At 54.5% G+C, this 25939-nt stretch overlaps 9 protein-coding genes across 9 annotated transcripts; 6 read left to right on the forward strand and 3 right to left on the reverse strand.

Annotated features, from left to right (window-relative positions):
• Positions 1-83: 83 nt before the first annotated feature.
• Positions 84-1307, reverse strand: P153DRAFT_391979 (NADH-quinone oxidoreductase). Its single transcript, XM_033671109.1, has 3 exons — positions 773-1307; positions 434-699; positions 84-381 (listed from the first exon to the last, which is right to left on the reverse strand). The coding sequence occupies exons 1-3, from the start codon at positions 1066-1068 to the stop codon at positions 251-253; spliced, it is 693 nt and encodes a 230-aa protein (XP_033529043.1). The 5' UTR covers positions 1069-1307; the 3' UTR covers positions 84-250.
• A 115-nt stretch (positions 1308-1422) lies between these two features.
• P153DRAFT_329203 (acyl carrier protein) lies at positions 1423-2303 on the forward strand. The gene is made up of 6 exons (XM_033665379.1): positions 1423-1662; positions 1712-1729; positions 1787-1867; positions 1918-1966; positions 2018-2056; positions 2111-2303. Exons 1-6 carry the CDS (start codon positions 1456-1458, stop codon positions 2116-2118), a joined length of 402 nt encoding a protein of 133 aa, XP_033529044.1. The 5' UTR covers positions 1423-1455; the 3' UTR covers positions 2119-2303.
• Positions 2304-2413: 110 nt separating this feature from the next.
• On the forward strand, positions 2414-4347 carry P153DRAFT_362403 (GPP34-domain-containing protein). The gene is made up of 4 exons (XM_033667128.1): positions 2414-2894; positions 2949-3195; positions 3252-3745; positions 3802-4347. The coding sequence occupies exons 1-4, from the start codon at positions 2628-2630 to the stop codon at positions 3850-3852; spliced, it is 1059 nt and encodes a 352-aa protein (XP_033529045.1). The 5' UTR covers positions 2414-2627; the 3' UTR covers positions 3853-4347.
• A 126-nt stretch (positions 4348-4473) lies between these two features.
• Positions 4474-7544, forward strand: P153DRAFT_305249 (SNF5-domain-containing protein). Its single transcript, XM_033664595.1, has 3 exons — positions 4474-4694; positions 4856-7029; positions 7079-7544. Exons 2-3 carry the CDS (start codon positions 4951-4953, stop codon positions 7415-7417), a joined length of 2418 nt encoding a protein of 805 aa, XP_033529046.1. The 5' UTR covers positions 4474-4694; positions 4856-4950; the 3' UTR covers positions 7418-7544.
• A 429-nt stretch (positions 7545-7973) lies between these two features.
• P153DRAFT_371991 (uncharacterized protein) lies at positions 7974-15711 on the forward strand (the record flags this gene model as incomplete). Its single annotated transcript, XM_033669356.1, has 11 exons — positions 7974-8676; positions 9578-9661; positions 9719-10624; positions 10733-10961; position 11807; positions 12018-13846; positions 14036-14129; positions 14316-14659; positions 14708-15268; positions 15321-15519; positions 15589-15711. The coding sequence occupies 11 exons, from the start codon at positions 7974-7976 to the stop codon at positions 15709-15711; spliced, it is 5073 nt and encodes a 1690-aa protein (XP_033529047.1).
• An 858-nt stretch (positions 15712-16569) lies between these two features.
• Positions 16570-18767, reverse strand: P153DRAFT_305259 (cytoplasmic asparaginyl-tRNA synthetase-like protein). The gene is made up of 2 exons (XM_033664596.1): positions 17122-18767; positions 16570-17063 (listed from the first exon to the last, which is right to left on the reverse strand). Exons 1-2 carry the CDS (start codon positions 18720-18722, stop codon positions 16937-16939), a joined length of 1728 nt encoding a protein of 575 aa, XP_033529048.1. The 5' UTR covers positions 18723-18767; the 3' UTR covers positions 16570-16936.
• A 397-nt stretch (positions 18768-19164) lies between these two features.
• P153DRAFT_362409 (uncharacterized protein) lies at positions 19165-20328 on the forward strand. Its single transcript, XM_033667129.1, has 5 exons — positions 19165-19377; positions 19430-19540; positions 19598-19677; positions 19732-19818; positions 19870-20328. Exons 1-5 carry the CDS (start codon positions 19307-19309, stop codon positions 20040-20042), a joined length of 522 nt encoding a protein of 173 aa, XP_033529049.1. The 5' UTR covers positions 19165-19306; the 3' UTR covers positions 20043-20328.
• P153DRAFT_427324 (signal recognition particle, SRP9/SRP14 subunit) lies at positions 19954-20812 on the reverse strand (the record flags this gene model as incomplete). Its single annotated transcript, XM_033672659.1, has 2 exons — positions 19954-20736; positions 20783-20812. The coding sequence occupies 2 exons, from the start codon at positions 20810-20812 to the stop codon at positions 20353-20355; spliced, it is 414 nt and encodes a 137-aa protein (XP_033529050.1). The 3' UTR covers positions 19954-20352.
• Positions 20813-20957: 145 nt separating this feature from the next.
• On the forward strand, positions 20958-25664 carry P153DRAFT_419311 (dihydrolipoyl dehydrogenase). The gene is made up of 7 exons (XM_033672180.1): positions 20958-21024; positions 21072-23524; positions 23785-23953; positions 24021-24100; positions 24155-24859; positions 24910-25435; positions 25489-25664. Exons 1-7 carry the CDS (start codon positions 20967-20969, stop codon positions 25578-25580), a joined length of 4083 nt encoding a protein of 1360 aa, XP_033529051.1. The 5' UTR covers positions 20958-20966; the 3' UTR covers positions 25581-25664.
• Positions 25665-25939: the final 275 nt, after the last annotated feature.

Below are 25939 nucleotides of genomic sequence, written 5' to 3' on the forward strand. Positions count from 1 at the left end.
GGATGGATGGCATCACCTATCTGAGCGTTTAGGATCACACCATGACCACAATGTCTTCCAAACCTGACACTTGAACACTTTCGCATATTTTTAGGCTTTCTCCATCCACGTAACACGAAGATATTGCAGAAGTGCAATGTTTTGTATTCTTGTACAATTGACAAAAAAAAGGAAATTTGGGTTGTTGAACAGAAGATGATGACGATTCTTCCTGATATATACAGATCTTTGAGCACCCTTCTACCATCCGTTATCTGTATGGCGCGTCTGCGCGAGCGGCTGCGGCAATCTCGGGCTCCCACTTGTCTCCGTTTGCTAGCAGCTTCTCCTTGTTGTACAGAAGCTCCTCGCGTGACTCGGTTGCGTACTCGGCATTTGGTCCTGGTCTGGTGTCAGTCTTGGTTTCGAATACATAGAAAGTCGTCTGGCTTACCCTCCACAATGGCATCGACGGGGCAGCTCTCCTGGCAGAGACCGCAGTAGATGCACTTTGTCATATCAATATCGTAGCGTGTGGTCCTCCTGCTGCCGTCCATACGCTCCTCGGCCTCGATTGTGATAGCCTGGGCAGGGCAGATAGCTTCGCAGAGCTTGCAAGCAATGCAGCGCTCCTCGCCCGTGGGGTAGCGCCTCAGAGCGTGCTCGCCTCGGAAGCGGGGTGAAATGGGACCCTTTTCAAATGGATACATGATTGTGTATCTGCAGCGTCGTCAGAAAAACATACTCCCACACACTGTGCAAGCACGGGGCTCGTCAATCGAGGGCTACTCACGGTGGCCGGAAATACTGCTCCATCGACACGTACATGCCGCGAAACATCTCGATGAGCAAGAAGTACTTGCCCGCGCGGTCCAGCGCGCCCTCGCCCTCGTCCCATTTCTTCGGCGGCGGTAACCGGAAGCCCGGGGGTGGTGGTCCCGCAGGGGTGGCGGCGCGAGGAATGGTCGTCGAGAAGAAGGCGACGGTGGCGGGCGAGGGGAGGCGTCCGGCTGCGAATTGCGACGACCTGAGGAGCGTCGCGGCTGAGTGGCCGCATGCCAGCATCGTCAATGGCTTCGTGCTGGCCATCGTGGGCGCTGCAAGGGAGTGAGGGTCGTGTTGGCGATTGCGGTGAGGTCGGGTGCAGCGAATTCGAGCTTCGACGTCGATGGGTGCAAACGCGGATGCTGTGATTGGCCAAGACTTCGATGACGAACGGCAACGGCGAGCAGAGGCAAATCTGGAGTAGCAAAAATCGGGCGTCGAGGCTTTGTCGCGGCTCTTCCTTCACATCGTCGTTTCTCGCAATAATCACTCTCGTCGTCACGGTGACTGTTTGACAGGTGTGCAACGCCGTGCCCTTCTTCCTCGGTGGGCTGTGCTTACATAACCGTTAGTTTGGGCGATTCAGATTCTCGCATCACCATCTCCCGCAAACCCACCGTCCCGCCTCGATACCGCCAAATCCCGTCCAACATGTTCCGCACAGCTCTCCTCAGGTCCGCAGGGTCAGCCGTCCGCGCTGCACCCCGATGCCAGGCCTCAATGGCTCGCCCGGTCGCGCGCAGCGCCCTCACGCCCTCCGCATACTTCCAGGCCGCGAGATGCTATTCCGCCAGCGCAGGACTGTCTCAGGACGAGGTACAGGGCAGGATAATGGACCTGCTGAAGAACTTCGACAAGGTAAGAGCAAGGCGATGGGGTTGTGGAGCTCTGGCTAACTCGTATGCAGGTCCAGGACACATCAAAGGTACTTGGATACGGCGACTGAGGGCGAGTCACTGGGGCATGGGCTGACATGTTCTAGCTCAACGTCGAGTCGCACTTCCACAACGACCTTGGTCTTGACAGCCTCGACACTGTAGAGGTGGTCATGGCGATTGAGGAGGTTAGTTTCCAGGCTGGTACACATAGAGAGCGGCTCTGACAGCTCTGTAGGAGTTCAGCATTGAGATTCCCGACAAGGAGGCCGACGCTATCCACAGCGGTATGTTCAGTCCAACTACCCGACCCTTCCAATATACTGATGATATCATAGTGAAGCAAGCGGTTGACTACATCCAGGCTCAGCCTGACGGTAAGGATGCGACACCAACTCGTCTGCAAACACGAGACACTAACTGCAAGACAGCGCACTAGACGGTATCAGAAGGCTGGGTGCTTGACATGGAGAATATGAGTGGATCTTGGTAGTCGGTTCTGCCGGCGTTGTTAAATATTTCCCTGCGTGTAAAACAGTCGCCTGGGTCGGCACCGTGTACTTCCAATGGAAATGATGCTGTCCACGTCCATCTGCGTCTGATCCTGTGCGCGCAGTCGTCGTTCCTGCTCCCTGCTTGGTGATGGATGACTAGATGACTGTGGAGCGCCTGAGCGCCTGAAGGCCTTGGCAGGTCGACACGTTCCGCTAACAGCCTTATGCAATGCAACGCAGCACGGGGAGCATCGTCGACGCTCGTACAAACCCCGTGCAACTCCCCCTATTTTCACCGCCAAACCCGCGACGCTCTCCCAGTATTAGCAGCAGCCCCCGCAAGCGCAACCCACATACACGTACGCGCAGCCCGAGCGCCTGCGTCCCTGCGCTCACCGAGGAGCACCGCCCATAATTTCACCAAGACACCCCACCAGTCCCACCACCACACCCGATGGCTTCGACCTCTGGTCTGACGCGCCGCAGAGGAGGGGCCGGCCCCGCGACGGGCAATGGCGACGACGAAAGCAGCAGAGTCAGCTCACCAGCACCCAGGCGCAACGACGACAACCGCGCCCCCGAGACGTCTTACGAGGATTCGGAGAATGGCCACAAGATCGCATTCGACCCGCGGGACATCAGCGAAAGCGCCGAGCGGAACAAGCAGCCCAAGCTGACGCTCATGGAGGAAATCATTCTCATGGGCCTGAAGGATAAGCAGGTGTGTTGCGCCAATGGGGGGAGCTCTGGGACGCCCGCTGATACTCGTGGTTAGGGATACCTGTCGTTTTGGAACGACAATATTTCGTATGCGTTGCGAGGATGCATTGTCATAGAGCTGGCCTTCAGGGGGCGTATTAGCATGCAGAAGGACTCGTCGCGGCGGCGGTTCCCCCTCGCAGATCGGCTGATCGAGGTCATCGACGATACTCTGACCGGGGAGGTGCTGCTGGATGAGGCTTTGAAGATGATGAAGTCCAGCGAGAAGATGAGCGTCAACTCGTGGATCGACCTCATGAGCGGTATGTCTCTCAGGCTGCATAATATGAATGCCCTGGACTTAGCTGACACTGCCTAGGCGAGACATGGAATCTGATGAAGATTGGCTACCAACTGAAGCAAGTACGCGAACGCCTGTGCAAAGGGCTCGTCGACAAGGGCATCCTGCGAACAGAAAAGAAGAACTTCCTCCTCTTCGACATGGCCACACATCCCGTCGCAGATGGCGGTGCGAAGGAGGAGATTAGGCGCCGAGTCAGGAACGTGCTCACGAACCGCACCGTTGTTCTGCCAGGAAGCCAGTTCCTCCCCGAAGAGCTGGAATTCAGATATCTCCGAACGATCACCATGGTCTGTGCCGCCTACGCTGCGAACGTGCTCGAGAACGCCCTGACGACTCTTGGACACGAGGCGAGGGAACGTGCATTTGCTCAGGTAGACGAGATGCTGGCAGAATATTCGCAATGGCCGTTTGCGAGGAGATCTGGTGGGGGCCAGGGCATAGCTGCCAATCTGGGTCAGGTCATCACGGACGAAGTCAACAATTCCAAGGACAAGGAGCTGCAGCTTGAAGTAAGTTGGCCGAGCAACATAATTATGGCGGTGTGCTGACCCTCTCTCTTTCACAGGTGGTTTCTGCGTGTTTGAGTGTTTTCACGAGGCTGGACTCGCTCCTCTGAACTACCGACATTCGCTATTGACGACACAACTCTACACATGCAAATTGTCATCTTCACATCTTGTCCCATTACAGCAGGCGTTGTCCATTTGAAGTATCTACGGCCCACGAACAAGACGGATGGATATACGAGGCGGGTTTGCACGCTGCGGCGGATGTCATTATTCACAGCGTCTTGCTCTCAGCGGCTAGTCTGAGAGGGGCATATGGGGGGTTGGGTCAAATCACGATGGCCGTATAGCCGACTTTCTCTTCTTCTAGAACATGTTAATGCTACAAAAGATCACCTTCCACTGACCACGCTGGCTGGAGTGGATCGTCTGTGGTGGAGATGCAAAAGCAAGGTTTTGGGGGGAGGCCCGACACGCGTCATTCTCACGATTCGTGATCAACCATCTTGGCAATCACGTGAGCTGGAGACAGCAGACTGCACATATCGTGGGATGCTTAGTGAGTGTCAGATAACTGCTCTGTAGGCATGTAGAAAGGATGCAGACGGCGCATGAGCGACGGCCCGCGTGTCCTGCGCCGTGGGCCCCGTATCTCGAGTTGAGAGCGTAATATTTTAGGTTGGGCTGCGCAAGCGGCAAAAGCCCCAGATCCTTACCTAGGTAACTGACACCACACAACGACGTGACGGCATTCCGAGCTTATCCTCCCCCGCGCCGCAGTAGCCCAAGCAGCCGCCGATTCGATTCGGGAGAGTGCCAATATCTCGAAGCCTGACCGTTTTACCGACCTGCACGCGCGCTTGCCCTTCCGCCGCGTGATTCCCCGATCGGCTGTTCCTGCCCTCAGCCCAGCCCAGCCCAGTGACGACGCGCAGATTGCATGGTGCCGTAGGTATGTGTTTTTTCTGCTTCTGCTGCCGTTGGCTGTGATTGCATCGCGATGGGTGGTGATGCCGCCGGAGATGGCGGCGCACTGCTGCGGTCGGTTGCCGCCCACGCTGCCCCCTGATGGCTGAGTCGCGCCCCAATGCGACACCCGCTGACTGTCCACAGCGCGCTTCCATGCCTCGGCCCTCTTCGCGGGGACCTTTGTTTAGGGCACCTCTGTAGCAGGCTGCTCTGCTGCGCGCCGACTCTTGCTGGCCACCATGTCCTTCTCCTCCAACAGCGACGCCGACTCGTCGCAATCCCACGACTACGACGCGTCCCCCTACCACAACGGCATCAACACCGACGACACGGTCCATCAGGCCGACGGCGATGCCAATGGCCCCGACACGGCGTCGCACGATTTCTACGCGATCCGCGACGGCAAAGAAAAGGCCAAGGCTGTGCTGGCCGCCTCGGGCGTGAGTCTGGGAGACACGCAGCGGGCGCGGGCTACCATGGCATCGCCAGCCGCCGCAGAAAACATCAATGGCGCGTCTCCGTCCCGCAAGCGCTCGCGGTCTGGGTCGCGCAAGCTGTCGAGCACGTCGACCCAGCAGGAACGCGACGAGCAGACAAGCTCGCAGAAACACCTGCTCAACCGGTACATTGCGCGCGATCTGCTGGATAGCGTCAACAAGTACGACCGCAACAAACATTCAGAAAACGTCTACGGCCAATTGAACGACCTTCGCCATTTTTACCGCGAGGAACTTTATGCCGTCCGCCGACAGAACCCCGGCGCAGTGTTTGGATACGGCTATGCTGGTTACGGCAACGGGATAACAGACGTCCCCCCCAATCCCAGGGATCCCCAACCGCGACCGCATTTGCTATACCCCGAGGAGGCCAAGCGCGCGGGCAAGCGCAACGCGCCGCAGCTGAAGGTGGGGAGGGAAAAGAGTGCACAGCAGGCAGAGCAGATGGAAGACCTGGTACCTGTACGGCTGGATATTGAACTGGATAGGCTCAAGCTGCGAGACACTTTTACCTGGAACATCCACGACCGCGTCACCGACCCTAGATTGTTCGCCGAGACCCTCGTCGAGGACTTCCAGATCCCACCCGAGCTGCGCCAGAACATCAAGCACCAGGTCGAGCGCGAAATACACGAGCAGATTCAGGATTTCTACCCGCATGCATTCTTCGACGATGAAGCGCTCGACACCCACCTACCATATTCTGCATACAAGAACGACGAGATGCGCGTACTCATCAAGCTGAATATTACGATAGGGCAGCATACTTTGGTGGACCAATTCGAATGGGAAATCAACAATGCGCTGAACTCGCCAGAGGAGTTTGCGGCGTCAATGGCTGCGGATCTCTCACTGTCGGGGGAATTCACAACAGCCATCGCGCACTCGATACGGGAGCAATGTCAGATGTTCACAAAGAGTCTGTACATAACAGGCCATCCCTTCGACGGACGACCGGTGGAGGACGCCGACATTCAAGACAATTTCCTGGCCTCCCCATTACCTTCCGTATTCCGACCCATGCAATCCACAAAGGACTACCAGCCGTACTTGTATGAGCTCAGCCATACTGAACTGGAACGCGCCGAGTTGTCTATCATGCGAGAGCAACGGCGACAGAAGCGCTCTGTCAACCGACGTGGTGGCCCAGCACTACCAGATCTCAAAGACCGTCAGCGAACGGTCCGTACGTTGGTGGTCTCATCAGTTCTTCCTGGAGCTGCTGATTCTCTCGAGGAGAGCCATCTGTTCAAAGCGACGCGGAAAACTAAAGAAGGCCGGCGCCGTGTTGGCGATGAGGATTCAGACGATTCAGATAGTGACGAGTCGGTAGCGGAGTCCCCGGCGCCAACACAGATGATGACTGGAGGTACCGCTCGAACCAGAGGCATGCGCGGAGCCGCTACTGCGGCTCAGATTGCCATGAGATCAGCCATGGGACGATCAGCGACACCAGAAATCTCGGCTCTGCAGACTCACCACGAGATACGGACAACGAGACAACTGAGATACGAGGCTCGAGATGAGAGTGTTGTTGATTCCAACACTCTGATCGTGAAACTCCGCATTTCGTCTGCCAAACTCAGGGAGTTTCAGCGGAATCCAAAGGCTTTCACAAGGCCTTCCGCGACACCCATGATGGCACCCGCACCGCCTCCCACACGAGGCACACCTGCGAACTCGATGCCTCCGCCGCCTTCTCCGGCTATGGCTCCTCGCCCTACCCCGCCTTCCACACCCACCCCAGCTTCAAGGCAGTGGCAATACAAAGCTGATGGCTCACTCGACGCGCCGTGGCCATCGCCCGCCACTTCTCAACACGTGAGTACTTCCTCATTGAACCGTCCTTCGATTTGACTAACGAGTCCAGCCTCCCCCGCCAACATGGCTTCAACAATCCCTACAAGAACTGCGCGACAGGAATCCAGGCGAACTATTCGAGTCCACCATGCGTTACGTCGTCATGAACGAGGCTTTCGAAAATCCAGTCTCCAAGAGAGTGGAAGCAAGACCTGTCAAGCAGGATCACCTATCGACGGACTCTCCTCTTCCACCAAATCACAAGGCATATTTCCTGCCCCGAATACGCTGTATGGACTGTCCTGGGAAACTATACAACGCGGGTCCAGAGCAGTCGGTCAGCAATTTTGAGCTGCACCTCAAGAACCGCATCCATGTGGACAATGTGCGTAAGCGCATGGGGAATTGAGTCGTTTTGGGGGACTGGCACTGTTGATAATCGGTATCATTGGGAATTTTTGTTCGGGAATGGAGAATGGTTGCCGAAAACTTCTTTGTACAACAAAACAACAGATCAACTTGGGATCTTGGGGGGGGGGGGGTTAGGGAAACTGCATTTGCGTCTTTGTCTGGCGGGCTGCGTTTGGGAAAGCAGTAGTATTTTGTCGTGCGTTGGATCGTCGATTGAGCAATGCTACAATTCATATCTTGGCTCGTGGTTCGAATGGTGTTGCCTTGTTTCATTTTCTGCGGGTAGAGCCCGAATTGGAATTCTTTGTATTTTTAAGGAATGGTGAGTTTTTATCGGGTCTTCGAATTGCAGGGCAGCCTTTTTTTTTTCTCCAGCACAGTCTTTGGTAGCGAGATTGACTTTTCCAGCTTTTACGCACTGTTGTATTCACACACAAACTGATATATACCTCAGCACCCTCATCGTCGTCGCTCAACGCCCTTGAAACATCCCCATCGAATCAACACCATCACGTGCTCGGTTCGACAGACATCATCACCACCAGATCTCCAGCATGTTGTCCACGTCAACACTCCTCCTCATCCTCCTCACAACCCTCACAATGCACATCCAAGCCACCCCCCTCCCCATCCGCATCCTAACCCACAACATCCGCTACGCCACCCCCTCCCCCTTCAAAGGCGAAAACCCCTGGCCAGACCGCAAGCCCCTCATCCTATCCGAACTGCACTACCACACCCTCCACAACCCCCAGTCCTTCATCTGCCTACAAGAAGTCCTGCACGAGCAGCTCCTCGACATAATGGCCGGCCTAGGCCCCTCGTGGAGCTACATCGGCGTCGGGCGCGACGACGGCAAGCAAGCCGGCGAATACAGTCCGATACTTTTCCGCACCGCTGTTTGGAGCGTCGAGACTTGGAGGACGGTCTGGTTGAGTCCTACGCCTGGTGTGCCGTCGAGGGGGTGGGATGCGGGGAGTATCCGCATTGTTACTGTGGGCGTGTTTGTGCATTGTCAGAGTAAGAATAGGGTTTTGGGATTGTCTACGCATTTTGATAATGAGGGGGAGGTTTCAAGGCGTGAGTCTGCAGAGATTATACTCGGTTTGGTTGCGGACTACGCGCTCCCTGTTTTCCTGGCCGGCGATCTGAATAGCGAGCCGGATGGCGATGCGCATCGGCTTCTTAGTGCGGAGGAGTCGCCGCTTAGGGATGCGAGGGTGGGCGCGGAGTGGAGGTATGGGGAGGGGGCTACGTGTACGGGGTTTCAGGGGGAGGAGATGACGGTTATTGATTATGTGTTTTTGGGGGAGGGGTGGGGGGTTGAGGGGTATGGGGTGTTGCCGAATCGGTGGGATGAGGGGGTTTGGAGTAGTGATCATCGTGCGGTGGTTGTGGATGCTGTTTTGGGGGGTGGGGACTGAGGGGGTGAGGTGAGGTGAGTGGGACTTGGGGAGATTGGGAGGGGAGTGATTTAGTATTGTGTCACGGATGTTAGGCTTCATGTAATGGTAGTTGACTACTTCGATGTTGGGCGAGAGGTGATACTTAAACGGGTGCAAATCATCAATCTTGAGAATTTGAGAATATGATACCTTATAAGAGGTAGGTGTATGGGAAGAATGTCAACCGGTATTATGACAGCATTCATAGTATTTTAGAATCGGGTTGAAGAGGCTCAATAGATTGTTCAGCTGTTTTGCTTGCTTGAGAGTATATTGTCGATAAGTTGATATCCTACAGAATGGTGTAGTACGAGATATAAGAATTTGGACTCATACTTACTCATACTTGCTCAGCATGACGACCCCAAAGTAAAGCAATTGTGCAGACCGGTTTGCCAGATTTGGTATGTCCTCAAGTAATGAAAGCCACGAGCTGTCGTCGAGCAGCAGTCGTCATTGGAACAATAAGCGAGAGAAAGAGGGGCATGGTGTGGGGCAGGTTCAAAACAACAGCTCGAGGACTCGAACACACGACTCCCAAACTCGCTTTCTCGAGTTCATCAACCGTCAATATGGCCGACAACGCACCTGTCGGTATGCTCATGTTCATTCCCAAGCTCAATGGCAACCTCTCCTGCAGCTATATGCGCAAAAAAATAGAGCTTGTAGAGGGGTTACGTCAGAGTGTCAGAAATGCTAACTTTGGTTGACAGACTACACGCTCGCGAACCCGGATACCTTGACCAAGTACAAGGTAGCCGCAGAAATCTCCCAAAAGGTCCTCAAAGAGGTCTCAGGTCCGTTCCCTAAAGCTTCTGCGACTGCTGTGTGACTCAAACTAACCACCACTTCAGGATGGTGCACCGAAGGCGCCAGCATTGTCGAGCTCTGTGAGCGCGGCGACAAGCTTCTGGAAGAGGAGGTGGGCAAGGTTTACAAGGGCAAGAAGGTGCGCAAGGGTGTTGGACACTGCACGACCGTCTCCCCGAGCTCCTACATCACCCCATACACGCCGCTCAAGTCCGACGCCGAGGAGTCCACAGCCGCACTGAAGTCTGGAGAGGTCGTTAAGATCCAACTGGGCGCCCAGATCGATGGATTGTGCACAATCGTCTGCGACAGTGTGATCGTAGGCAGCACCGATGAGGTCACTGGAAGGGAGGCAGATCTCATCTTGGCCACATACTACGCGAACGAGCTTCTGCTGAGGCTGATGGTACCGCCAGGGCTGGTCGCTTCAGGTGATGAGGAGGAACAGAAGAAGGCTTCCGCGAAAAAACCCTACACCCAGAGCCAGATTACCCACATGCTCGAGAAGGTCGCCAAGGCATACGAGTGCAACATCGTCGAGAGCACAACCATCTGGCAATTCGAGCACAACGAGATTGAGTCCAAGAAGAAGATTATTCTGTCGCCAGGTGATGGCGTCAAGGGCGATGGTCTGCCTGAAGTCGGCGATGTGTGGGGTGTTGAGATCGGTGTCAGTCTAGGAAGCGGCAAGGTCAAGAACAACGGCAACAGGACTACGCTCCACCGACGCACAGCCACGACTTACCAGCTCAAGCGCCCCACCTCGAGGTCCCTTCTGTCGGAGGTCGTTAAGAAGTTCGGCACTTTCCCCTTCAGTCTGCGACAGCTCGAAGACGAGAAGGCCGCCAAGGTCGGTGTTGTCGAATGCGTTCGCACTGGTGTATTCCGCCAGTACGATGTCGTTGTCGACAAGGACAGCAAGCCTGTTGCGAGATTGTTCAGCACTGTTGGTAAGTTCCAGCTGCACCATAGCTTTTGAGTCAATTCTTCCGCTCGACGATGGACAGAAGATTATGCTACTGAAATATGATTAGTATGATAAGCTAACTTTTGAACAGCCATCACCAAGAACGGCCTGCAGCGTCTGGCTCAGCCCCCAGCGTTGGATACCTCAAAGTACAAGTCTGACAAGAAGATCGAGGACGAGGAGATTCTCAAGATCCTTGAGCAACCCCTTGGCAAAGCAACCACCAAGAAGAATAAGAAGAAGAAGAAGAAGCCCTCCAAGAAGGCTGCTGCGCCAGGAGAGGCCGCTGCGGAGGAAGAGGAAGAGGAAGAGGACGAGGAGTAGGCGTGTCTCCGGATTAAGGAGGCCACCAGCGACATCCAACTCTACACTGGGATTGGAACAGAGACGGCCTGATCTTCGTCAGATATCCGAGAGGGACGACTGCAGCTGCCGGAGCCCATATATGCAGTATGGGCTAAAAACTACATAACATAGTGGCGACAGCAGCCTTAAAATGAACCTCAATGCCGACAGCCTTGCTTTTGGTCGTTCTCTGTTGTGATTTCTCGTTGCTTTTTCAGAGTAATGAGATATGATTTGGCTCTGCGAGTGTGCTTAACGTCCGGTTGTTCTTTAGAGGTTGTTCTACCTCGTTCTTTCCACGTCTAGTATGTATCAGGCAGCTTATCTTTGTCGAGAAACGATGAGTATTTACTGTCTTCGTACAGAGTCATCTAGACACGGCTAGTACCTTTCGCATCGCTGATGCACGAGCCGCACGAGTAATGGGAGCCACTCGGATTGAATGATCTTCAAGCAGGGTCGCAAAGGTAGAGCCAAAGCGAGAGAAAGATGTTGGCCCCTGAGTCTGCAGCCATCGGTCGAGCTTGCGCAAATCTTGCCATTACACTATAGTCACTGCTATTCAGAGTTCTTCTGGCAACTATATAGATGCGCGTGGTTTGTACGAGAGGCTCCCGGCGCGGAGAGGGTGAAGGTGAAGACAATGGTGGCATGGGGCGGATGACAATATGAACCCTACCCGTGATAAAGTCATGACCTCCTGGACACTCTTCCACTCATCTCGCTGAAAATCCAAATCGACTCGATAAATCGCATCCATCTACCCTGATAAGCAACCCCCTCGCTTTCTGAGGCCCTGCGACAGCTGTGGGTTGCGTAGGGTGACTTGAAAGGGTGGTCCTCCAAGTTCGCTAGTCTCCCTCGATCTCGAACTTGCACACTTCTACAACCTTGCTTCAACCCCAACCACCCGCCCGCGACACGACGGGGACGGCTCTTTGGCGCTATCTGGGCGTGAAATTCTCGGATAGAACACGTGGTGAGTATTAAACACGATGTCTTTCGCGACCAGCGCGCTCACACATTCGCAGGTCTCTCACGTTGCCATGCCGGCCCTCCGCAAAAGTGGCCGAGCCGGGCCCAGGACGAGCACCACCCCGTACGCCTCCCCCACGGCCACTCCAGGCGAACCGGCGAGAGAAAAGTCGCAGCGATCCATCATGGAGTGGGCTGAGCCGACGCCCCAGCTGCTCGCGCCCTCGTTCGAAGAGCATGGCTTTGCGCGGCACGGCGTGCTGGAGACCATGGCCCCCCTCGGCGTGCCGCCGTCCTCCAAGGTGAAGCAGCGCGCACGCGCCATGGGCGACCCGGCTGCACGACGCTCGTTCCTGGGCAAGGGCATCACGGCCATGGGCGAGGAGGCTGGGTCGACGCCAGAGGTCACCCCTGCCCCCGAGCTCGAGCGCGACGACTCGGAGCGCCCAGACGAGGACGAGCTGCCGCCAGACTTTGTGCTCCATGACGAGGACGAGGATGACGACTACGTGCCTGCGAAGAGCAAGAAGAAGGTGCAGGTGTCCAAAACGCCAGTCAGGGGCAAGACCCCCGGCGACAGCAAGACACCCGTCAAGGCCAAATCGCCTGCCAAGAACGGCACCAGTAAAGCTGCATCGGTCCCGCCTAGCCCAGCAGTGGAGGCGTCTCAGCAACCGTACTCCGTCAAGGAGGACGCGCAGCGCATGACTGCTGCTGTCAACGACGCCGTGATTCGCGCCAACATGGACAATAAGCACCACGTTGGTCTTGCTCTGTTGCAGATGTTTCAGCAGAGCAAATCAGATGCGTCGCTAGCAGTTATCATGGAGGCAGTCATCCATCAGAAATTCACCGAAGAGCAGTGGAACACCTTTCGCATATGCATCAAAGGCATCAGGAAGCAACTAAGAAACCGGGATAAATTACAGAGAGCACGCGAAGACCGCGACGGTCAACAATCTACCGGAATCTATGGAGCATCGAGTGTGAGCCAACAGCCCTCGGTGAGGGCGAGCAGTGAGCTAGCGCCTGACGACTCAGCCTCCGCAGCAGGCGACCAGTACCCAGCTCTTCAGTCGTCTATCGAACGGGCATTCGCGCCTGCGCCACTCCACCCGCTCTCTACCGCTCCCGCTCTTCCCATGATAGACTCCTCAGCCGAATCAACGCCAAGGATGCCTTCGAAATCACCCCGGAAGCGACCGGCCACAAACGGCCATCTGGCGCCAGGATTCGAGATGGATATCGATGGAGTCGCATCCACTACAGCACCAACCCCAGCAGCAAAGACGCCAGATACAGGCGCTGGAAGCGATTCTGAGCTCTCGGATGTCAACGAAGAAATTGTCCAGAAAGGTCCACCAGAGCCTGTGCAGGTCAACGGCAAGACTACTACCACGACGCCCGCCACCGCACCAAAGAAAGGGAAGAATATCGCGGCTGCCCGTGCCGCCAAGAAACCTAAGGGGAACGCAGGGAAGCTCTTCGGCAAACATGCAAACAAACCACAGCCGTTGACAGCCGAGCAAATTGCGGAAGATGAGCGAGTCTATGAAGAGCGCCAGCGAATGGTACTGGATCAGCCGTTGCGCAAGTTTGACCATGCTTTTCCAATATCTGATGTTCGCTTTGACGACGAGATCCTCGAAACAGAATCCTTGACCGAGTCGCAGATTGCGGTGGGACCACCTGTCGATTCTGATCAACCGAGACGCGCTGGACGAGTTCCTCATCATGGTACGAAGCGCCTGCGAGAGGACGCTTCCCGGTTCTCATCGCCTCAGCTCGAATCAGCTGCAGTGACGCGACCGTCAACGCCAGCTGTTGCTCCAGCTCCCAAACGGCTGAAGCTCACCCATGGCCAGGCTGCCAGAACAAAGCGATCGTATGTATCTCTCTTTTCGTGTTTCCATCCATCCCTGCCACTTGCAGTTAAAGCGTTGGACGAAGCCAGCACCCGTTTCAGCACGGGCTCCGCATCGACTGAGCAAGCTCTACGTGTTTGCACCTGTTTGCAGCGCACCTTTCCTTATTTTTGTCAGATGACCAGAAGACTAACTCTATTCACGTATAGCCCGGTTAAGAATCGTGAGGGTCAACCTATTGCTGGAAGAGCGTTTAACAGTGGTGGCGGTCCGAGACAGCTGGGGCCTGATGACAATGATCCAGTAAGTGCCACTCAAATTCCCGAAGCAACCAACCACACCATTCCTCTTCCACCACACAACTCATCAACAACGATCACTCATTTTCATCACCCATCACAAATGCTTCTCAATACAAATCTCACACCGCTCAAATTCCCTTACTCTCCTCCGCTCTCGGTTTTGTCTTCACCTCTGACCGAATGCCAGAACTCGCCACAGTCTGAGAGCGACGACCTTTGCTCTGCCTGCAGAGGTGCAGGCGAGTTTGTCTGCTGCGAAGGCTGTCCGCGCGTTTTCCATCTTCTATGTTGCGATCCACCGCGTATCCAAGTACCTGATGGGTCATTTTATTGTTACGAATGCACTGCCAAGCTGGGTCCGCCCGAAGACCCAACCGCCGAATCTCGTTCAAGTCTTGGGCCACTCTTCAAATCACTGGAGCGCAGCAATCCGCGCGCGTTCGCCCTGCCACAGGATGTTCAGACGCATTTCGAAAACGTCACTGCGCGAGCTGATGGGTCGTACTTTGAGGAGATGAAGAAGTTCCCGTTGTAAGTTTGACGCGTGATGCCGCGTGATCCATCACTGACACGACACAGGGCTAAAAACAGTGGTTATGGATATCAGCGGCCCGACTACACAAAAGCGCTTGACAGCGACCACAAGCCTATCTTGTGCGTCCAGTGTGGTGTGTCGAGCGGTAATAAGCGCCAGATGCTCAAGTGCGACTTCTGTCCTGCCCACTGGCATTTGGACTGTCTTGACCCGCCCCTCGCTAACCCGCCACACATCAGTCTTGAAGCATCGCAGCGAGACGCGTGGAGATGTCCGCGCCACATCGAACATGACCTTCGCAGCGGCTTGCTGATGCAGAAAGATCTGAATGAGCCGGATAATGATGTTGACATGGACGGTGTCACGCCGCTTATCCGGGTTGCACGCAAGATCCGGAAGCCCAGGGAACCTGAGGTCATCGAGCCTACCTTCTCACGTGGGATGCGCAACAATGGCCTGATAGAAATCATTAATGATCCTGACGATGATACTGATGGCGAAGGTAACTACGTCTTTGGACCGGATGACTCTAAGGACCTCAACTCCAAGGTCTTCCGCGCTCCCGAGAAGGGCATCGTGCTCGACTTCGTCAGCAAAGTCAAGCGGTACGTTTCAGACTCAGCCTGCCAACAAGACAGCAACTAATTCTACATCCAGGGCTCGTATTGTGAGGGATTATGAAGCGCGAAATGTCTCAAAGGCTGCTGCTGCACGGCGAAAGGCGTCCATGCAGGACTTTGTCTCTCGCCCCATCAAGCAACAACAGGCAGCACTCAATCTGGCACGGCTAGCAAATAAGGAGGAGGACATTGGCCTGAGCGAGGGCAATATCGATGCGCTCATCCTCAGCCTTACCGTAAGTTTTCTCCTATGTGCCCCACTTGGACTGTTTTTCGATCGATCGGCGCTAATCCACGCAAAACAGGCCGAAGCTCCCAACGATGTCATCACGGCCCTCTCCACCGCTGCTCCTCCGCCCGTCATCGAGAACGAGCGCGCTCAATTGTTGCTACTCCAGGAACTTATTCAGCGCCGTCTGAATGGTTGAGTGGTCGTTTGCGAGGTTCACTTCCCAGCCTCCCAGCTCGCGACGCCACGCGTTACCCCAGACCTGAGTCTGGACCACCTCAAAACACCATCGTGACCCCCAACACCACTTATCTTTCTCCCCGGACAACAACCATCACTACCACCACCCTTTTTGGACTCGCAACTGGAAACAATTGTAGTTTTGAATTGTTGCACACTCGCCTGCTGGATATTTGTTCAGTTCCTCCCTCAAAGTTTTCTCCCTAGATGTAAACACCTGTCTTGCTCTTACTCTGCTAGCCGGACACGCGTCATCATCACCCAGCCCCCCCCCCCCACCCTCTAATTCCACGTCTCCCCACCACGGCGCCTTGTCCGGCTAAATCATTTTTACACAAACACACCCCAGTCCAGCACTCCGGGGCTCTTTTTCCCCAATACGTTTCCACTACCACCTATTTCGGGGGGGTCGTCGCTCCTCTTCCTTACATTCGGGAAAGGAGGTCTGTCGCTTTTCATTGTACACAAAACCTGCATAGCGAGGAGTTTTTTCTGCTTTTTGAAATTATGCCGCATTGTTCTTTTCTTTTCTGCGGGCCTAAGTGGTGAGATGGGTGAGTGCTCAATAGGCTTCACTACTACCTAGGCTGGTGCGGGTTGGCTTGTCTGTCTGCTTGTGTATGTGCACGTGCGAGGCAGTTTGGGAGTGGGTCTGTGGTTGTGTCTTGGGATATGGTGGGGTGGGAGGGCATATGTTAGAAAAGGATAGGGATGGAGGGGAAGGGGATTGAAATATGTAGGCTTCGGCAGATTGGCAAATGGATAGTTGGTGCACATTCTTCAACGTTTGGGGGTTAGCTTGCTTTGTGATGTTATGAGAGAGATGATGTCTTATCTGCGAGGACTTGTACCTTGAGCAATAGCAGTTATTGCCGTGAAGTGATCGTGCCTGGCGGAGGGACTGGGCTGACTGACTAGGTTCACTCTGCCGACTGTTCAGAATGCGTGAGCGACTTATGTGTCAATACAAGATCCGACGATCGATCAACAGGACAGGGCTGCTGCTGCTCACGAGAAGTGCAGTATTCATTGGATGTGAGTGATTTGTATATTGTTACACCTAGTGCGACAAGGACAGCCTTTTGGTTTCGATGCAAGACGTACGTGTCACCAGGTCGTGTAGCTACAACTGCACTGGCGGGAAAATGCCAGGGAGAAAAAAGGTGCGAAGAGCCTTGCTCAACTCAAGGCTTGCAGCGCCCAAAGTAGCGCGGATACAGGCAGCAGTCGCGGACGGTGTGCTGTTTGCACAACCAGGCGAGGAAGCGCTCGAGGCCGAGACCGTAGCCCCCGTGGGGGGAGGAACCGTATCTAGTAGGTGTGTTAGTATGTTGAAGTGTTAGGGAAGATGGGAGATGGGGGGACTTACTTCCTCTGGTCAGTGTACCAATAGTACGCCGCGGGATCGATTTGCTCCCGTGCAAACGCCGCCATCAGTTCGTCGTGGTTGTCCATCCTCATGCTTCCGCCGACAATCTCTCCTACGCCGGGCATCAGGCAGTCCACGCTCTCCGTCACACGTGGGTCGTCCTTGTCCTTCAACATGTAGAAGGCCTTGATCGCGGTAGGGAAGTGTGTGAGGAAGATGGGTCGGTTGATGATATCCGTCATGTTGCGCTCGGCAGCCTCGGCGATGTCGTCGCCGAACTTGTGCGTCTCGCCGTCCTCGTTGGGGATGTTGTGTTCGACGAGCCAGTCGATGGCGTCCTGGTACTTCATGCGCATGAAGGGGCGCTCTGGCATCTTGAACTCCGGGTTGAGGTCCGTGATGTACTGCTTGATGGCGGGATCCGACATTGTGACTTCGAGGACGCGGCACATGACTTCTTCAAGATGGTTGAGCAGGTCGTCGAAGTTGATGTAGTCGAGCTCGGCTTCGACGTGCGTGTACTCTGCCAAGTGACGGCGGGTCAGGGATTTTTCTGCGCGGAAGGACTTCTCGATGCAGTAGACATCGCCCATGGATGGTAGGCATGTCTCGAGGTAGAGTTGAGACGACTGGGTGAGATAGGCCTCTTCGTTGTAGTAGCCGAACTTGAAGAGCGTGGAACCACCTTCAACCTGGGTCTGCACGAGGGCTGGTGGGCTGACTTTGCGCAATCGCTGCTCCTTGTAGACCTGGTTGAAAGCGAATTCGACAGCATCTCGGACGATCATGACCTTGGATGCTGTCTCACCACGCAGAGTAAGATGTCGCAAATCCAGCAGTGTCGCATGCTCAGTGTCCTTGGACACCCTGTTGGTAATGGCATCGTCGCCGCCCGCTGCTTTCCACCCGTCATGGATCTTGTAGAAGTCTGCATGTAGTTCGCGGTTGTTGGGAGCATGCGCGCCTTCTGGCACCTGTCTCAGCTCGCCCAGAATCTCCATGCTCGTCTCGCGGGTCAGTGTGAGTGCGTCGTAGGTCTTCGCGAGCTTGCCGGTAAGAAGAACCTGCATGTAGCCGTAACCGTCCTTTAGAGTGATGAACATGACCTCCTTCTGCCTTCGCTCTCGGTGTACCCTGCCGAATACCCTCACGCGTGTGCCCTTTGTCTCTTTACCGTCACCCAGCGTGATCTTCTTGGAATCTGTGTCGTCGAGCTTGATCTTGATCGCCTTGTCCAGGCTTGTGTCTTCCTCGAGCACAATCTGCTTGGCCTCCTCCAGCACCTTGCTCCTGGCTGCATCCTCCTTCTGGCGCAGGGCAAGCTGTTCGTGCTCCTTCTCCGCCTTCTTCTTCTGTGTCTTCGCGTAGTTGACCGCCTTCTTCATGGCGGCCTTTGCCACGTCCTTCCATTCTAACCGCACTGTCGCGTCTGCGCCCTCTGGAACATCTCCAGTCACGCTCTTTCTTGTCTTGAACTTTGCAGTCTCGCCGCGCGTGTAGACGGCGTATCCGAGAGACTTGTATGGCAATGACTCGTCGCCCGTCTGTTCTGGAGTGTCGTGACCGACATCTTCGTCGATGTAGTAGGTAGCGTCCGCCATGGTGTCTGTGATTGAAGGAGAAAAGACGTGGGGGAGCGTGGTATTTGGGGTAGTTTATTGCTCAAGAGTCATAGTGGGGCAGCCCCTCATTGGTGGCCGAGCACTCAAAGCATCGATAAGCCAGGAACGACCACAACAATTTCCGTTATCTGTCGGTGAAGATATATTGCTTCTGTTCTGGGCTCGTATCTCGTGGAACAGACAAATGAAACGCGTCTTTCATGATACCTGTCATACGGTCGCGGCATATAGAAATTCTCGACTGAACAGTTTGAACGGAATTGCGATAGACGACACTTTGAAGAAAAGAAATCATGCTTGACCCAATCTTGCTCTCAAGAATCTAGTATGAACCCAATAGCAACCTAGATTACAATCTTTCGACCTTCATACCAAAGATTTTGCTCAGACAATTCAACTTTGAGTCGCGTCCAAGATGCCAAATCAAGCTGTCGACAATTCCGCGCTGACAAACTCCGATATATAATCCGTGTACAAAGCACCGCATACAAAATAAACACTTTCAATCAAATCCACTTTACAGCCGTTTCAATCACTCAGCTGCACTCACCCACAGATACACAATGGCAGACCCAAGTCTCTACACATACCCATCACCTCTCTCAGGCTACGAAGGTCTTGAGCCTCTCCCTGAGCAAGTTACCCATCCAAACTTCACAACCATCAAACCCCTAACATTTGTCCAGCGAGAAAGCCGCAGACGGCAAATCCTTCGTCAACCCACCAGCCGCGCAAAAGAGCGAGGCATATACTTCTTTCGCCGCCCCAATCACGAACGGAACTCGTGGAGGATTCGAGTAAATTCGCAACTAACCCCGGGGCACAGATTTTAAGAAGGCTAACAACGACCTCAGTGTGCACATTTACTTCCTGCAGTCTGACACCGAGGAACTAAGCTTTGCTACCGCGCTATGGGAGCGCATACGGCGAGAATGTATGCTTACACCCTTCCCTTCCATCCTTCCTTACAAGTAATAACTATCTCCAGTCCCCGAGCTACGCATATACAAAGTGTGGGACAAGCCGATTGGGCCGCATCCCGTGGGCATGTTTGAGGTGAACATCTTCACGCCAGGTACGACGATGTCCGACTCGAACCTAAAAACTCCCACTGATGGATGCACAGAGCAGTTCGGGGCTTTTATTCCCTGGTTGGTGATCAATAGGGGCCCGCTATCGGCGCTGATACATCCTAACACGGATGAAGAGGAGAGGGATCACACGCAGAGGGCGACTTGGATGGGAGCACCGCTGCCGCTAAGTCTGAAGCTGTTCAAGAGGAGACAGGCTGGAGCGTGAGGAGAAAGAGTAGGGCAGTGACTTGAGATGAATGAGAATGGTCATTTGGGAGTTGTATAGTATTTCGTGGGGGTATGATGCCCTGGATTAGGGCTTTGTTGGCTCTCTAGATTGCTGTCGTGGCATATCTTCTCCACTGCTTCCTTAAGACTAATTACCTGTCTTGTAACTCTGACCTGTTCCTTTGCGCAGCTTGTACGGTACATAATGGCTGCGAAGCGCATATCGTGGTCTATAGTTGGTAGTCGTCACTTCTCTGCGCACTCAAAATGGCTGATGAGATGCTGCCTCAATGATCTTGGTGCCCCTCTCACGCAGCAACCTTCTTCTTCTTCTTGTCCTTCTTGCCCTTCTTCCTATCCCTCTTCTTCAGCGCACTCATCCCCGCCCGACACGCCTCCGCATACCGCACAAAGAAGGCATCCAGATCATCTGGCTTCACCACCGTGCTCACTGTGATCTTTTCAACGTCCTTTCTCTCAGTCCCTTTCCGTTTATCGCTTCCGTTGTTGTTCGCGCGAATCAAGATGGGAAGCGGCTCGGTAGGATGGGTGTCCCATAGCGGATCATCGGCAACTTTTGTCGGCGTGGGTGGTGTAGAGGACTCGAAGCTCAGGCGCTTTTGTGTGAGGTAGACGCTGCCGTGGCCTTTTTTGCGGTTGTGCTCGAAGAGGTTGACGAGTTGGGTGAAGAACTGCACGAGTCAGTACATATGTATAGCTGTGCTGACAGTGCCATACCTCGTCATTGCTCAAGTGGTCGCGACCCATGATGTGTGTGGATGTGCGTGCTATGGTATGCGCGCCATGAGTGGTGGTGGGATGTTCGGCGGGTGGGTCGTCGGTGCGGAGGCGCGGGCGGGGAAGAAACCTCCGACATTCCTCAACTTTTTTCTACAGCATCCCTCGCCTCGAACGCGTCAGTATGCGCCAAGCCTACGGAGGACCCAAACTGCCTCAGGAGCTTCGAGCTCAGGTCGGAGGTGAATATGACTTGATCTGAAGGCTTTGACGTTACTAATTTATGTAGATCCTGCAAATCGCAGCAAAAACAATGGCGCGCGCAATGGCCAGTCGAATCGCAAAGACCGGCGCAAGGCTGATCGCGTAGAGAAGAAGGCTCAAAAGGTCAAAAGGGCACCTCCACCCGTTCAGTTCCCCGCTCGAGCTCGAAACGGCAGGCGCGATGCACCAGACGAAGAGCCAGAGTCGGAAGTGGACTGGGAGGAGAGCGATGAGGAGCCGGCGCCCGTGAAGAAAGAGCGCCAAACATCTCCAAAGAGCATCATGAAGAAGAAACCTCAACAGTTCGAAGAGCCTTCACCGCCGCCTGCCAAAGTTTCTCGCACCGTCAAGGCCAAACTCGACCAGGATGATGCGGAAATCAGAGCGCTTGAAAAGAGGCTTGGTGTCAAGAGCAAGAAGAGATCGAATGCAGACGATGGGTTGGATGCTATATTTGGCGATCTAGGGGATTTTAGTGACGAGGACGCGCTGGAGAGCCAACCTTCCAAGCGAAAGCGTACTGAAGACGACGACTGGCTTGCGAGCAAGAGGCGGAAGGCTCTCGGGGCTGCCACCGAGGAACCCAGCGACCAGGACTCTGAGTCTGACGAGCTCGAAGGATTCGATTCTGATGAAGAAGAGGGCTCTGACGAAGATCTGGACCTTGATGAGGCGGATTTCGACGAAGATGACATGGAGGACGAAGACGATGATCTCGGTTCTGGGGAAGACGGGGATCTTGGCTCTGGAGAAGAAGAGGACAGCGAAGACGACGTGCAACCAACCAAACCTCGAATACGGGAGAATCCATATGTTGCGCCTGTTGCTCCTAATGCACAACCAACAAAATACATCCCTCCAGCTTTGCGAGCACCACCCTCGTCGGATGTCGAAGCTTTATCACGTTTAAAGAGGCAAATGAAGGGTCTGTTCAATCGACTTTCAGAGGCCAACATCCTCACAATCTTGCGAGACTTTGAACAGATCTATCAGAACAACCCTCGAGGGTATGTCAACACAACCCTTGTTGATTTGCTTGTCGAAATGCTCTCCGATCCGACAGGACTTCCGGATACGTTCCTCATTCTGCATGCTGGATTCATCTCGGCTGTCTACAAGGTTATTGGGTCTGATTTTGGTGCTCAGATGGTGGAGCGCGTTGTCTCTGAGTTTGACCTGCATTACCCAAACAATAAGAACGGATCTGGGAAACACACGACGAATCTCATGTCGGTAGTAGCGGAACTGTACACGTTTCAAGTCATTGGTAGCAATCTGGTGTTTGACTACATTCGGTTCTTCCTTGACGAGCTGTCAGAGATTAACACGGAGCTCCTTCTAAGAGTTGTGCGAGCAGCTGGTCCACAACTCCGACAAGATGACCCAACTTCTTTGAAGGATATCGTTGTTCTACTCCAGAAGTCAGTGGCCAAGGTGGGCCAAGCTACTCTGCCCGTTCGAACGAAGTTTATGATAGAGACAATTAACGATCTCAAGAACAACAAGATGAAGACCGGTATCGCTGCTTCTGCGATAGCCCGAGAACACACGACACGCATGAAGAAACAACTGGGCACACTGAGCTCGCGAAACCTCAAGGCGACGGAGCCGCTGCGTATAGGCCTGCAGGATATTAGAGACTCCGACAAGAAGGGCAAGTGGTGGCAAGTTGGAGCGAGCTGGCGTAACACCGCTAGCAAAGAAGAGACTGGCGAAGATAACAAAGAGTCTGGTCGCAAGCAGGCTGCTATAGACGAAGACGAGGACGATGAAGTCGACCTCGCCCAACTTGCTCGGGAACAACGCATGAACACAGACGTTAGACGGGCCATCTTCGTGTCCATCATGTCCGCCAGCGACTTCAAAGACGCACAAATTCGTCTCAGTAAGCTCAATCTCAAGAAGTCACAAGAGACGGAGATTCCTAGGGTCATTGTGCATTGTGCAGGCTCTGAGAAGATATACAACCCATACTACACCGTCCTGGCGCGAAAAGTGTGCTCCGACCACAAAACACGGAAAGCGTTCCAGTTTGCGCTGTGGGACATTTTTAAGAGCCTGGGCGAACGGCAGGACGGGGGTGAGGACTCTGATGATGAGCAGGACGAGGCAAAGGATGCAACGTCTCTGCCGAAGCTCGTCAACCAAGGCAAACTCTACGGCACGCTGATTGCGAAAGATGCCCTTCCCGTCACCAGTCTCAAGAACCTGAACTTTCCATATCTTCAACCAAAGACAAAGACGTTTATTGAAATCATGCTGGTCACGGCGATCCTTGAGTCGCAGAAGGGTGTCAAGGGCAAACGAGAGTCAAAGAGGTTGCTGGAAGTTTTTGTCAATGTGGACCAGGCGCCGGAAATGATTGCTGGGCTGCAGTTCTTCGTCAAAAAGGTGGTGCGCAAGACGGATATTGTGGAGGGGGGCGAGAAGGAGACGGTCAAGTGGGGGTGCAAGGCTATCATGGATATGCTGACGCGGGTGCTGGCGACGACGACGTTGGATGAGGATTGAGTGTACGATGTGGGAGGGTGCTTGTAGCTGGTAGTAATGAAATGCAGTAATAGTATGTTCCGTGCTTGGTGTTCTGTGTATGGTAGTAACATGTCCAAGTGGGTTGGCTGCGACGTGACCAATTACACCGAGCTTAGCCGCCTCTCGGCCGCAGTCGGGAAAAAGGGCATCCCAAAGCTCGACGCCGTCTCCAGTCCCACCCCATCCATTGACGCCTGTCATCCCAGTCGTGCCATCCACGACTTCTCTTGGTTCCAGCTCTCTCGCCCGCCACAATGTTCCGGTCGCTTGCTCCCCGCGCCCTCCAGAGGGCCACACGGCCCGTCTCGCAAAGCACATTCTGCGCGCAGAACATCTACTTCCAGAGGTCACGACGAGGCTATGCCACCGAAGCCGGTCAGTCGCAGTCGCAGGCGCATTCGTAGGGGTGACTAGGTGTGAGCAGGCGCTGACGGTGCAGCAGAGGAGAAGGATCTCGTCATCATCGGTGGCGGTGTTGCCGGATATGTCGCAGCCATCAAAGCTGGACAGGCCGGCCTGAAGGTAGCCATAGCCACTTCCTGAAGCACGAGAGCACCATCTGATGTCGGTTTCTAGGTCGCCTGTATCGAGAAGCGCGGCTCTCTCGGCGGAACTTGCCTGAACGTCGGATGCATCCCCTCCAAGTCGCTCCTCAACAACTCGCAACTCTACCACCAGATTCTCCACGATACCAAGGGCCGCGGTATCGAGGTCGGCGATGTCAAGCTGAACCTCCCCGCCATGATGAAGGCAAAGGACACGTCCGTGGCCGGCTTGACAAAGGGCATCGAGTTCCTCTTCAAGAAGAACAACGTCGAGTACATCAAGGGCACTGGCGCTTTCCAGGACGAGCACACCGTCGCTGTCAACCTCGTCGAGGGCGGAGAGACGACTGTACGCGGCAAGAACATCCTGATCGCCACCGGATCCGAGGCAACACCTTTCCCCGGTTTGACCATCGACGAGCAGAAGGTCATTACCAGCACCGGTGCTATCGCGCTCCAGGAGGTGCCCAAGAAGATGGCTGTCATTGGTGGTGGTATCATCGGTCTCGAGATGGCCTCTGTCTGGTCCCGCCTGGGTTCAGAGGTCACCGTCGTCGAGTTCTTGGGTCAGATTGGTGGCCCTGGTATGGACAACGAGATCGCCAAGCAGACCCAGAAGCTGCTCTCCAAGCAGGGCCTGAAATTCAAGCTCAACACAAAGGTCATGGCTGGTGAGGTCTCCGACTCCAGCATCAAGGTCAGCGTCGAGGCCGCCAAGGGCGGAAAGGAGGAGACTGTAAGTCGAATATCAATGTCAAGCCGGGAACATGTGGCTAACAAACGCAGCTTGACGCTGATGTCGTTCTCGTTGCTATCGGTCGTCGCCCGTACACTGCTGGTCTGGGTCTCGACAACGTTGGTCTTGAGACCGACGACAGGGGCCGTCTGATCATCGACCAGGAGTACCGCACCAAGGTTCCCCACATTCGCGCCATTGGAGACTGCACTTTCGGCCCTATGCTGGCCCACAAGGCTGAGGAGGAGGCCGTTGCTGCCATCGAGTACATTACCAAGGGTTACGGTCACGTCAACTACGGCGCCATTCCTTCCGTCATGTACACTCACCCTGAAGTCGCTTGGGTTGGTCAGAACGAGCAGGAGCTGAAGGCCGCCGACGTCAAGTACAAGGTCGGAAACTTCCCCTTCTCCGCCAACTCGAGAGCGAAGACCAACCTCGATACCGACGGCATGGTTAAGTTCCTCGCGGACGCCGAAACTGACCGGATATTGGGTATTCACATCATCGGACCCAACGCTGGTGAGATGATTGCTGAGGGTACCCTTGCGCTCGAATATGGTGCCAGCTCAGAGGGTCAGTTTATATCCGCCTTCCACTTTCAAAGCACATTACTAATGATCTTCCAGACGTCGCACGAACATGTCACGCCCACCCTACGCTCGCCGAGGCCTTCAAGGAGGCTGCCATGGCCACATACGACAAGGCCGTCCACTACTAGATTCCCAGTTTCTTGGTTTGAGGTTTTTCTTTCAGCACCAACGGCATGATTCTTCGAGCTTCCGAGCGGGGAGTTTGTGAATAGTATCCTGTAACATATATCTGATGCCTTATGCTCGGTTGAAAGAATGCAAGTCAGGTGGAGAATTGTGACTACCATTTCTAATGGAATTGGAATCTTCAAAGCTCCTGGCACCATGTGAAATGATTTCTGGAACGCAATGTTCGTATTTTGGGAAGTGGCACTTCAAGTAGATGCCGGCGCTTTACCCGTTCAAGTTGTTTTCACCGTCAGCTGGGTAAGGCTGATACCCCTGCTAGTGCCATCGCGTGGACGTGGCGTGCAACCGCGTTTCGCGT

Source organism: Dothidotthia symphoricarpi (genome assembly GCF_010015815.1).
Source record: "Dothidotthia symphoricarpi CBS 119687 unplaced genomic scaffold P153scaffold_1, whole genome shotgun sequence".
NCBI classification, from domain to species: Eukaryota; Fungi; Ascomycota; class Dothideomycetes; order Pleosporales; family Dothidotthiaceae; genus Dothidotthia; species Dothidotthia symphoricarpi.